Below are 12,800 nucleotides of genomic sequence, written 5' to 3' on the forward strand. Positions count from 1 at the left end.
CACAGGTCCAACTCTGGGCCTGGCAACGCTGCTTGCTCTCATAGCTACTCAAACACTGCAACCTCGCAGAGGTTATGAGCTGTGGTGTGAGGTTATTTGAAAGTATGCCTGATGCTACTGAATTTGCTTAGAGAAGGAGTTTCAATACCTGCCAAACTACATCAGTTGTTGTAGAAGTATTTTTGTAGGTGATACACAGCAGTGAGTTAGGGCTTAGGCTACTAAACGGACATCAAGCTACATTATAACATGTTTCTACTTCATCCATCTCTTTTTTCAGCAGCTTATCCAATTCAGGATCTCAGGGGGACTGTTGCCTATCCCAACTGTCCCAACCATTCATGCTCACGTTCACACATAGGATCAAGTTAGAATCACCCACTGACCTAACATGCATGCTTTATCCAGAGAAAACCCATGCAGGCACGGGGAAAACATCCAAATTCAACAAAGAAAAGCCGACTACGCAGAAACAGCAGTGCCACACTGCTGTGTGTCATATTAATTAAACATAAGCTGCAGCAACCACTGCTGAGTTATGTCCAACTATGCGAGTCAGCTCAAGTCTGAGTGGGGCAACGATTGCACATCTGTTTACGTCATTCTTTTATTTGTCCTTCAGCTGTACTCCAAGTGTACTCCAACAAAATATAACAGGAAAGACTTCTTATCCATTGCGTCCACAGCTTTCCGTGTCCGCAAGCGAGTATGCTTCCGACCTCGATGTGGGACGCACGATGAGAGGCTCCATCCACAGTGACTACCACTGTACCTCAATGCTTTATTAACAGTCTGGGCTCTATCAAAACAACCACTTCTGGTAAGATTTCACACAATTTGCAACACTAGAAGCTGGAAAATCCTAATACAATACATGGCTCATCTAGCAGGCGTCTGAATGTGTGTACGCAAATTAACCGTGGCTGACCTCTACGCGGCACAATCCACTCAGCAAGTTCATTTACACCCATGACCAAAGTATTTTGGCCCAATCAGACCCTCCACCAACATACACTAATGGCGTGTCACAGTCTTGATTTACTTGAGAATGCCTCGTCTGCATTGGACAGGCATAGCTGTGGACACCCGGCCCCTTCGGCATTGACACTCCTGGCCGAGATCCCTGGCATCCACAGCTTCCTGATTGCCAGCTGTCCTTGTCCTACTCTGTCTGTCAAATCCCAGTAACTGAGAAATAAACAAACAGTAAACAAAAGGGCCTAGTTTAGCACCATTGCCCACCACAGCATGACAACAGGTTTGCCACTCTCGCTGCCTGCCAGTGCTAACAGAGCCATGCACTTGAGGAAAATGAGTTGGAAGCTTTTCCCTATCTTGAAAGCACTCATGTAGGCATTGTAATCAGTGTCAGTGGGTTTGATATCCAGCCCCAAGACAAATAGCATCAGGCAAACCAAGAATGAAGAAAAGCTTGATTTAATGTCCCAACAGCATGAGCTTCTGCTTCTTAGATTGAGCAGAAACTCCTCACAGCACTGCTGAGGGTAAAAGCTTTGTGTCAAAATGTCTCCAGTTCCCCCCTCTTTCTTATTGTCTCAGCCTGTGGACATCTGCTTGCTACAGACACAAATTCCCCTAAAGTTGAGACACACTAGCCACCAAGAGAACACAGGACTATTAATAGGCTTCCTGCTCGTAAAAGAGATGTGGCTCATGTGGATGTGGATCAGGTTTTTTGGAGGGGAGTTTGATATACATGTAATACAATATTAGTTCAATTGTGATGCACCGTCAGAGGCCCCCCTCTATGAAAATCTGCATGAAATCACTGTCTGGGCAAGGTCGTAAATCACCAATGATGTTGTTTATTATTGCAGTACAGTTTTATGGAGGGCGGGCACTTTGCTGGGACGTCCCAGAGAGGAATGCCCAACATGGGATCTGCAAGGTAGTGGTGCCTTTTATTTCTACAAGGATGTGGGTGGGAGTTCAGTGAAGATCTGGGCTCTTGAGAATTACGTGGTTACTGTTAAGACTGATTAAAGTACTGTGAAACCTACATGTAACAGCCGGGCCATACATCGCCCTGCAAAGGTTGGTAGAACTCGCCAGACATTAAAGACCTGATAGAGGACTTTAAACCAGATGAGTGACACGAGCCAAACAGACACAATCTGGCTCTTGTTTTTATTCCCGTCTGTTTTGTCCGAGCAGCCAGAATGGCTGGCCGACACTCTCAACACCCACTTTTTCTTTCTCAAAATGTCTGGTCTGGTTGTGTCTGACTATTTCTGCCAGGTCTCTGAACATCGGGAAAACTTATCAAAGAGAACAGACCTCTATTCTGTGAGAGAGCAGCGCTCCGCTCCTCGAAAGAGAAATCCAGTCGGGACCTCAGACACCACTTAGTCTTTCAGCTGTTCAGAAGTGGGAAAAGCACATTAGAGGTCATTGTGCTGGTGCATTCCGATGGCAGCGCCCCGACTTGCTTTGTCCAGCCTGGCAGACGCACATGCCTCTCCCTGGCCATCACTCCCTCTCCATCTGAAGACATAATTGATCTGGATATTAAACGGGCCATGTGGCTCTAAATAAAATTCCATGCATGCTTAATTCTCCCACCGTGGTTTTGGAGGCCAGACACTTTCTTCCTTGTCCAGGCTAGTGTAACACACTGGACTGTCTTAGCTGTGACCACCTCATAAAATGAGGCTCATAAATATTTTTCATATGTTATTTAAACTAACTCTCTCTGAATTGGAGTGGTTTGATAAGCGTAAATTAGGCATGGAGGCTCCGTTAGACTATTAGGATAGAACTACAGCATTCTAAATATTAGGTTATATTTTGGCTCAGGTTCCAGAGACTCAAACATGCACGATGCATGTTATATATTGTTGAAGGTATCAAGTAAACTTTCTCACAGGAATGAAAAAAGAAATCAAATTAAGGAGAAATTCACCCCCATATCAAATGTGCATTTTTTCTGCTGAACTGCCATGTATGCTAGCCATCTAGATTGTTTTTGTGGCTTGCCCAGTTTTGGGGCTACAGAAATCTTTGACTCTTTTCTTGTTGCGTTCGAAGCACCAAAAAAATCTGCAAACTTTTTTGTCGCCTCCCTAAAACAAGCAGTCAGCTAGCTACCTTCAGCTCAGATGAAAGGGACACCCTTAATCTTTACATATTAGGAACTATTTTCGTTCTACGAAATCAAATCAAATCAAATCAATTTATTTATATAGCACTTTTCACAGGATAAAAACCACAAAGTGCTTCACAGTAATATAAAACAGAAATACATAGAATACATTAATAATCAAACATACAGCAAAAATCTAACTAAAAGCCAACCTAAATAAATGAATCTTAAGCTGCTTTTTAAAAGAATAAATACAATCAAGGCAACGTAATGATGGAGGGGAGAGCATTCCACAACCTGGGGGCCACCGCTCTAAAAGATCTATCACCTCTGGTCTTAAAACGAGTTCGTGGGACTAACTACAGCCTTTGATTAGATGATCTCAGGCTGCGAGAGGGAGCGTACCAAAGAACTTTGCAACAGGAAGTGTGGAACCAGTGACCAAATGCTCTGAGAACGGACAAATGAATGGGACCCTCCTTGACTGAGATGTAATGGATCGTGGATGTAGACTTCTTCCTTCGGCTGGTCCCTTTAGGGGTCGCCACAGCAGATCATCTGCATCCATCTATTTTATCTCTGGCATCCTCTTCTGTCACACCAATCCTCTGCTATCCTCCTTCACTACAGTGGTTTGTACACAGAATACAGACAATAGTTCCCACATTAAGGTGCTAATAACATAACAAAGCATGCAAGTAAGACAGTTTATACAGGTTTTCTTCTTCTCAGCAGAAAAATATATAACTTGGATTTGGGGTTGAACTGTGCCTTTAACAGAGATGCAATCAAAAACAGCGTAAAGAATGCTTTAAGAGACACTTAAGACGCAGGCATTTAGAGAATCCTAATGTTATGTTATAATCTAACAGTCACAAAGACATGTCTAAATTCATATGTGGCTTTGATGTGTAAAAAAAAAAAAGGTATTGTTGTAGTCATTGGGAAGATTAATAAAGGGATGTGATTAGCATGTGTGTGTAAAGGGTATGGGCTGTTGTTTGGTCTAGACTTGTAAGAGCTCCAGTTTCTGTTTACTTCCTGGTAGGATTAGTGTCTGAACCCTATGGCATCTGTGTCAATCTGGACACTGGTGGTTAGTCATGGTGGTTGTGGGGGGCAATAATGTTGCTCTTCAAAAAAACTAAAATGTTAAATTTTATGTTGTAGTTTTAAAGAAAAGGGGACAAAATGTCAGCAACGTGTAACAGTTCACAAATCAGTTTTATTAATTTAAACACAATCAAATAATAATGTCAAAAACATCTGTACACATAATTTGCAGACACGACAATCTTTTGCGTTTTTTTCCACAATGAGGCCCATGTAGTGTAAAGTATTTCCAGTTTGCATTTATGATTGCAACATAATTAAAAAAAAAGCATGCTGTATGAATCTATAAAACATTTCCTCTATTTACCTACCATTACCTTGATCTAGCAGCAATATGTAGATACCCCGTGTGACTGCCGGGGCGGGGGGGGGAGGGGTACGTCAGAAGAGAGAAGGATTTGAATTGAAATGTAAAAGGACAACAGTGATCATGTGCAAAGGAGGGAAAGAAATTAGAAACAGAACGAGTCGGTTTCTGTTTAAGAAATTCACAGTCGATAGCACATGTCCTGTATGTTCACAAACCTCTCGAAGTTAGTGGCTTTTCTCTCAATGCTAATTATGGTTTCCCCGTCCACAGATGCAGAAGCGCTACGAAAAAGGGCTTCGTGTACTTCAGCTGCTTCAAAGAGGGACACAGAATGTATTCTCAAAGTCGAAATAAAAACACTACAGTATACAAAATTACGCTTGCTGTACAAGAGTTGTTATAGTGCTTGTATAAAAGATAATAAAACCTATTCAAGCCTGCTTTTTTGTTTGTTTTTTTCAAACATCAGATTTATTCAAATTTGACATTAAAATGGCTCTCAGAAATTCCCGTCTGCCGTATCCAAAACCCTCATCAGAATTGTGTTTGCCTTTGAATATATGGGGTCAGGGCTGCAAGCTGGTGAAATGCCATAAGGACGCAAGGTTGTGAGCTACCTTCCTGCATAACTAAAGAAAAAAAACAATGTATATTTTCCCTTTGATATATGTGTCCGAGAAGGACGTATAGTAAGAAGAGACCTGTTGTTCTATATAAAGTGTGTGACTGAAGTTTCCTGTAAGGACGAGAAAACATCACAGAGTGAAAAGAAAGGTCCTTGACACTTGACATCCATGCTTTTGGTCTTGACAAAACAATTTATCACAAAATCCCAATATCTACACATTTTGTTTATCGAACGTAACTTTAACACATCAACACTTTCAGGCGTCCTCGCACAAGCTTATGCGCGATGGGATGCCTTTTTTTTTAAACTTCAATGAAAAAGCATTGCCATCTTTCAAGAGCATGTACCTAAAATGAATATAGGAAGGAATAGTCCAGTGATTACAAACTTAGACACACACACACACACACACACACACAAAAAGATTTCCTCTGTACATGATTGTCTCAGCATTGTAAATAAAGTTTTTTGTAATTTTCTTAAATTATTAGAAAACCCCCTTTTCTTCTCTCTTCCATAAAAGTCTTCCTCTCGCTGCGGTGGAAATCAATAGTACTTTGTAAAAGGCACGAGTCTTTTATCATCGAGGTACCTTCTCGGTGGCGCGGTGCCACTCACAAAGTGTCTGTTCATAAATAAGAAGCACAAAGCTCCCAGGCCGACGCTTTACAGAGGAGCACTTGCTTTGTCTTTCTGCCCCACAGCGAAGGGGAGGCTACGAAGTGGGTGAACAGAGGAACAGAAATAAAGCGGAGGCGAAGAGCAGACGTGGGGCGAGCCAGAGGGACGCAGAAAAGTCACCACCAGTAGCTGTGGGCCCTGCAGTTCGCTGTAACTGAGTTCTGGGGCGAAGTGAGGCGAAGCGAGGCGAGGCCATCAGTAGCTCTGCTCTCCTCACAGGTGTGAACCCTGACAGAGTCCCGGCACAAACAGGGGGCCGTAAAACACTTTGACAGCTTCAGAAAGCGGCCAATTCACAGTAACCAGGGCAAGCAGCTGCAGCGCCGTAAATTCACCTCGCTCCCTCTTTCTCTCTCTCTCCTTCGCTTCGCCGGAAAAAAGAAAGAAGGAAAGAGTTTAGGGTTAAGACGATGTGTGACCGTATGTCAGCACGTTAACCGTGTGCTCAGTCTTCTTTTTTCCGTTCTCCCCTTCTTTTCTTCCTATGTAGTGACAGACAGACGCCAGGCAGCACAGCAACACGGCTGGTTTTTTTGGGGTTTTTTGTCTTTTTTTTTTCTGAGCTGTGGGGTCCGTGGCAAGCGTGGGATGGGGCTGGAGGGCGAAGGTGAAAGGTTGTGTGGTGTGCCGAAGCGGAGCAGGGGTACACGTTGGTGGTGTGGTGCTACAAGTACTCCAGGTCTAGAGCATGGTGGAGGGCCATGAGGTCTGAATGGCTGGAGATCCTCCAGAAGGGCATGTTGTGCTGTGGGTGGAAGAGAAAGCATCTTTTTAGTTTTATTAAACACAAAACTCAAAATTCTCAAACTAATTAAAAAACGAATTAATCATTTTTTTAGAATTATCTTTTTAGCCATTTACATGAATAAAAATGACTTCTATTCCAATCAGGAAAATGCACCTTAGAGTATAAAAGGGTAAAATTGCTAGATGTTAATGAGCAAAATATTTATCAATCCTTTTAGTTATTTATTAAAAGATGAGTGCATTTGTTTCTTTTCATGATTGCAAATCATATCAATTAATTTTGGAATATGTTATGGACAAAATATATACTTTTTAGTCAGCCTTTAACATAGAACACACACTGTTAGAATTGGACAGACCAACACTTGCAGGCCTTCTAAACTGATTTCTTATTCTTTATACTGCGGTAATATGTTTAGTGAATGAAGCAAGCCTGGTCCACTCACCAGGAAAAGCAATCATATCATTAACGCACCCCACCTACTCCTCTTGCTCCCTTGTGCATAAGTCCGTGCAGCCAAATTGTACATCTGTACCTGTAACTAATTTCTTTGCTGCATCAAAGTGGAGTTTTATACCACCAGACTAATGCACTGACTGTCTTTAACTTGAACAGAAATGAACTCCCCACAGTGTCTTTTGAATGAACCTCCTGCCTGCCAGTGTGTGTTTAGGACAGTGCAAATGAGCTGTTGTTCCCAGGCAAAGGATGGGGGAAGAAACCTGAGTCGTAGAGAATGAAAGGAGCTTGTCAGGTAGAGTCCTCAGCTCCTCAGTGTGTGGAGCCCATTACCCTCCCCTTATCAAAGGTATGGCCTCTCCCAGGCGTATGTTCCGCTTAGGAGAGCCTGCACTGACCCTTAAAAAGCTCTTTTGCTTTTTGTTTTGTAAATTGTCTTTGCTTTTAAGTTTAAAAGCAGGCGATGTTATCTCTGCTGTCTCTCCCAAGCGAAGGCAATAACTGAAGACAGGGATTGTGAATTTTTTCTTTCTTTCTTTTTTTTTTGTAAGTGAAGGAATGAGAACTGGGAGAAGTTTCAGACTTTTGCTTTTGTAGTTCCACGATGTGTCACGTCTGATATGCGCCTCCTGACGGGTGAAATTGTTGTGTTATTTCACCTTCTCTCTGATGTTGACACAGAAACCTTTTACTGCATGGCATGTCGCGGGACTTGCACCACTCAAATGGAGGAGAAAAAAAACACCTTATTCTTCCATCAATGTCACTCTCCAACAACTCAAAGCTGAGTAAAAATATTTGCATCTTTTTCCACAATCATCCCTCAAGACCACATTCCCAGGGCGTGTTCGCTTTTCATAACACAGAGCTATTGCTTTACGCTTTTATCCAGGGTAAAGGCTCTTACTTCTCTCTAATAGCTGCCTAATCGCTCTGCGTCGGTCCTCGTGCTTCTGCTCTGTTTACGGAGAAACAGGTGAAGAAGGACCTGGAGGACTTTCAAAGGGAAACTCAATGTCTTCAGCGTGACACGGCAGCTCATCATAACTGTCAGGGAAGTATTCTCCTGAGCCGCTGATTCATTTGCTAAAGAGCGTGTTTGCTGTGTGAGTCTCACATGCAGCATTTGCTTTACATCCAAACCTGACAGGAATGCTGAATGCACAAGATCTGGAGCAAGAGCCAACAAGTAACATAAAAAATGGGGAAGAGAAAAAAAAAACAGCGAGACATCAAATTCATCTGAACAGATACTGTCATGCTTCCTGCAAGAGCGTGGGCGGAAGTCGGCAGCGAGCCCTCCTTGATCCATCTCGTGCTAACAGGCTTGTCATTGCAGTAAATATTCTAATTTCATCAACAATGATTTAAGTCGCCTTTATGTGCGCTCTATTTACGATGCGCCTTCAACATGCCTGAAAGGGCTTGTCTAGCGTTACACATACAGCATTCACACTGCTCAGAGCACCAAGCAGGAATATATAATTATGCCATCTCTCCCCTCCCCTGCTCTGTAAACCTGAGATGGTGGAGGAAGAGGGCTGATTACACACTACAGACTTTCTCTCTTGTGCTTGGATGCCGTATAAGAGGATAAACAAATGAAAGCAAAGCAAAGACTCTTGAGAAGGAAAGCCGGAGCGCTGATTCCTTTCTTTGGAAAAGTATGGCAGGTATGTTCGGTGTTCCCTCACAATGAACTCCTGACCTTATGAAAACTACTCACGAGTTCTTTGCTCCACACTTTATGTGGTTCTCATGGTTGTTTTCACCATGTAAATATACCCTAAAGACATACAAGTGTGCATGTTGTTTACTTTATCTATTATTTTAAAACCTCTTACCTTTTTTGAGCCTTGCTCCTCTTCTACCCCATCTCCAACAACAATGTAAACAACTTTCCTCCCGAACCGTTGAATTACTCTCTCAAAGCAGCTCTCCTTTCCTGTGAAGAAGTTGAGGGCAGTTTCTTAGTAAAGCATTACGTGGATGCAAAAAAGATATGCAGGCACACACACGCTCAAAGTTGATTTAGGAGCCGAGGGTGACAAGAGCCTCTTTAAAACACCAAATTTACAAAGAAGGGAAGACTGTAAACAGTGGGTTCAGGAAGGAGATGTGATAAGATTGTCCCCCAGATAAAGACAATCTTAAAAGCATTAACTTTGCCCCTCTCTTCTTTAAATCTAGAACAAACAGGCAAATCAGTCCTGCTACAGGGTCTGGTTTTGAAGACCACTGTGTCTCTTTCTCTCCCTGAACTCTTAGCTGATGGGTCAGATATTGATGCAAGAGTGAAACTTGATGTTTATTTTGCATTTAAAACAGTAAAAAAGAAAGAAAGAAAGAAAGAAAGAAAACGGGGAAAGTGAGGAGGTAAAAGCAGGAGGAGGAGGAGGAAGAGGACGGGGCCCTGTTGCGCTGGAATGACATAAATGTGCAGAAGTGGTTTCATATGCAGAGATTGAGCAGGAGAGGCCTGAAGAGGCCCAGCACAGGCCCAGCTCCAAGAAAATAATCCTAGGCTGATTGGGACTACTCCTTCACACAAGAACATCAACACTCTCCGGTGACTCAATCTCCCACCCCGTCCGTGCCTCAGTCCTGTCACTTTAGCAGCATGTATGTTGTAACTGTTTTTACCTCACCGGGGTAAAAATAAATAAATAGACATTTGTGTCTCAAAGCCACATAAAAAATAAAACAAACAAACTATTTCAGAATGCAGTCTTTACCTATTTTGGTTGCACTATAAATATTCTCGATAGGAAAGACAATTCCCAATCCGTAGAGCAGGACCTTAGCCAGGGCAGGGATGAGCTGCGTGGTGGTCACCAAGATATTCACACAGTTTGACCTGCAGTAACAAAGACAGAGGAGCAGAAAAAGAGGTGACATCATTCAAAATCACTCTGTGGGAGGACAAAAGAAAACACAGTGTGCAGAAAATAAAGACACTGCAATGAATCAGTTCTTTAAATAGTATCCTGCAATGAAGGATTGCGTTTCAGCTCCTTTTTCAAGTCGGATCTCCTAGCACACGTATTTTTCTAAACGAGCAGATAAAGACTGTCTAAAAAAGACAAATGCATAGCGTTGCTGTTTTTCTAATAATGTGGGAGTATGGGGTACTCCACACCACATACAAATTTATATATGTGCGGTATGGGACTGTGTAAAATTTTCCTCACTGGAGTCCTACCTTGAGTGGATTAATGTTAGTGCTTTCAGTGCCAGTGTTAACCAGGAGTCCGTCAAGGCTTCAATTTCTGCTCGCAATTGCAACCAGGCTTCCCTTTTGGCCGGGCCCAGCAGACCTGAAACGCAGGGTAACATTGTTTAGGTTGGACGGGCCCCCCGAATACCAGCGAAGTTTTCAAAATTTACCCTGACCAAGTGGTGGGGGCATGTGTGCTTTTAGAACGCATGCACCAACATGAGCGTACCCTCACACAAACACGCACATAATGAGGGAACGTACATGTGCAAAGTCATTTCTACTCAAAAAATCAGTACAGGGCAGCTCTGCTTGCCGGGGATTACCTCCAACGTTATTTTTGTAGGTGGTGTAAATTTCTTTTACTCGTCTGTAGCGGAAGGCCAGCTTTCTCATCCAGTCCACGCCTCCCCGTACGCCTGTGGCCAGACATAGGTTGGCACTGGTAGCTGCTGCATGGAAACCATCAGCGCTGAAGTTATACGTGCTAAAATAAGGGCAGAGAAAGAATGTGTTAGCACAAGCCTGTTTCACTGTTCGTGGCGGCCGAGCATATGATGCAGTTCTTGTTGACTAACTATGAATCACTGCTGTACCTTAGATCCTGGCCGTTGTCGTCAGAGGACACATCGTCAATGTGCACCTGGTCACATTCCTAAAATACACAAAACAATCACTTAATTGTGTAATGCGGGACACTTCCTGTATGTTCCCAGTATTTTTTGTACTCCCTGTAGACATTCAGCCTCCCCATTTCCTTTTGAATCAGCTCTTCCCCTTTTTGATTTACTATGCAGCAGCTCAAAGGTCTAAATAAAAATAAACTGTACCATCAGCCTGAAAGACATCTAAAGATGTGGACACTCCTGCACATAACCAATAAGCCTCAATCAAGAAACTGTAAACACTCGCCAGGTTTCCTCCTCTATGTATAAGATTACAGATGAACACACACACACACACACACACACATATATATATATATATATATATATATATATACACATATACACACTCTACATAGTAGAAGGACTAGAGCTAGCTAGTACAAGCATCTTGGCACTAATGGTTTGTGCATGTGTATGTGTCTCTGTGTGTGTCCATCTCCAAACATATGCGCACACTCCTTTTCCCCTTTGGGGTTGCCTGGCTCCTCTTGGAAAGGTAGCAGGATTCTGCAGCCCTGCACTGATTCTACCGGTACACAGTAACACAATCCAGACTTTGGTAAATGTAACCTACTAGAAAAATTGAACCTGATGCTAACCGCCAATGAAATTATGACCTCTGATTGCTGCTGCGCCACACACCAACACAGCCCTGGGGCTAGTGAGCCAGCCAACCGGTAAAAGAGCGCAGGAGAAAGCAGACTAAAATAAAATCTGTTATTAGTTTTCCATTTATGGGAGCCCTCTAGTGCCTCCTCCTTCCTGCCCTCTTTCCACCCCATCAGTGGCGAAAGGTGAGGGAGTCCTGCCTTGGCATCTAGATAAGCATATGACATGTGGGGCAAAGAAAAACAAAGTAGCTCAGCTGCTATTTTTTTTCTTTGATGTTGTGTGGTTAGCAATTTTGCCATAAGGAGGTTCAGCAATAGCCTAGATAAGAGGAAAAAGGTTTGAAATTCATCTTATGTTACTTCTAAATTTGTTTCAGTCAGTTTTAATCCAGTGTGAATAACACAGAGAGCACTTGATCCACCATGATTTAGTTTGTCTTCTCATTTTTTAGGAAGGCTAAGGATTTTAAAGTGGTTACGCAATTGCCAAAAAAGTTTGTCTCACCTGTTTAAAGTTATGTTAATAATTTCTCAAGAAAAATGAAACACGAGGAAGTGAATTCCTCTGGTCTCAAGTATGAAAAATCCCTCAAACATTTTGAGCTTTTTAATTAAGTTTCATCCGGCTGTTAAGACACCAAAACCTAGAAAGGACTTCCTTGTTTTAAGTCAGTCTAACTGAGGCCAAATGCTGACGTTATTACATTCCTCCCTAATGCTAGAGCAGGGTAAGGGTAAGGGCTTTGGACCGTAAACCTTTTTTATTTTACTGGTTCCCATCTGAACAAATTTTTCATCTCCCTGGATTTGTGGAGAGAGGGAGGGAAGAGCGACGTGAAGAAAAACTCAAACCAGCTGTTCTTTAACAGAATTAAAATCTTGACCCCCAACCCCAGCTCTAATGCAGCCATTCTCTCGCCAAGCCTCTCCCAGCAAGCCCCGAGATCCAAAGAGGAAAAGACTTTGACCCTGTGACCCTCTCCCCTCCTCTCTGGGGCTCTGGCACCCCGATAAGGGGGTGGAAGGGTAGAGAGGTGGAGATGGAGAAGAGAAACGGGTAAAGGCTGGGGGATAGAGTCCAAAGTGACCTCACATGGAGTGAGTTTGAAGCAATGTGTTTCAGAAGATGAACTGCCAACTGACATGGGTTGCAAGTGGGGAGTTGTTGCTCTGTCGGCCTAATCTGTTTCCAGACACTCGCTGGCAGATCTTTAATAGTTGAAGAACTCGACAATTTGTCCCAGCTTGAGGGTCTGTTGCCA

At 42.9% G+C, this 12,800-nt stretch overlaps 1 protein-coding gene across 7 annotated transcripts in view; it reads right to left on the bottom strand.

Annotated features, from left to right (window-relative positions):
- Nucleotides 1–4,314: 4,314 nt before the first annotated feature.
- The window catches only part of eya1 (EYA transcriptional coactivator and phosphatase 1), a 62,786-nt gene continuing 54,300 nt past the window's right edge, over nt 4,315–12,800 (bottom strand). For all 7 annotated transcript variants that reach the window (XM_085287267.1, XM_085287272.1, XM_085287271.1 and 4 more), the window contains 6 exons: nt 10,856–10,914; nt 10,586–10,746; nt 10,245–10,359; nt 9,778–9,899; nt 8,887–8,987; nt 4,315–6,580 (listed from right to left, as the gene is read on the bottom strand). In XM_085287267.1, the coding sequence (XP_085143393.1) occupies nt 6,500–6,580; nt 8,887–8,987; nt 9,778–9,899; nt 10,245–10,359; nt 10,586–10,746; nt 10,856–10,914 (639 nt within the window). In that variant the 3' untranslated portion in view covers nt 4,315–6,499. The remainder of the gene's footprint in view (nt 6,581–8,886; nt 8,988–9,777; nt 9,900–10,244; nt 10,360–10,585; nt 10,747–10,855; nt 10,915–12,800) is intronic.

This window comes from Mchenga conophoros, linkage group LG9 (genome assembly GCF_057382185.1).
Source record: "Mchenga conophoros isolate Kocher_MC1m ecotype Shallow Benthic linkage group LG9, M_conophoros_male_GT1.1, whole genome shotgun sequence".
Taxonomy (NCBI): domain Eukaryota; kingdom Metazoa; phylum Chordata; class Actinopteri; order Cichliformes; family Cichlidae; genus Mchenga; species Mchenga conophoros.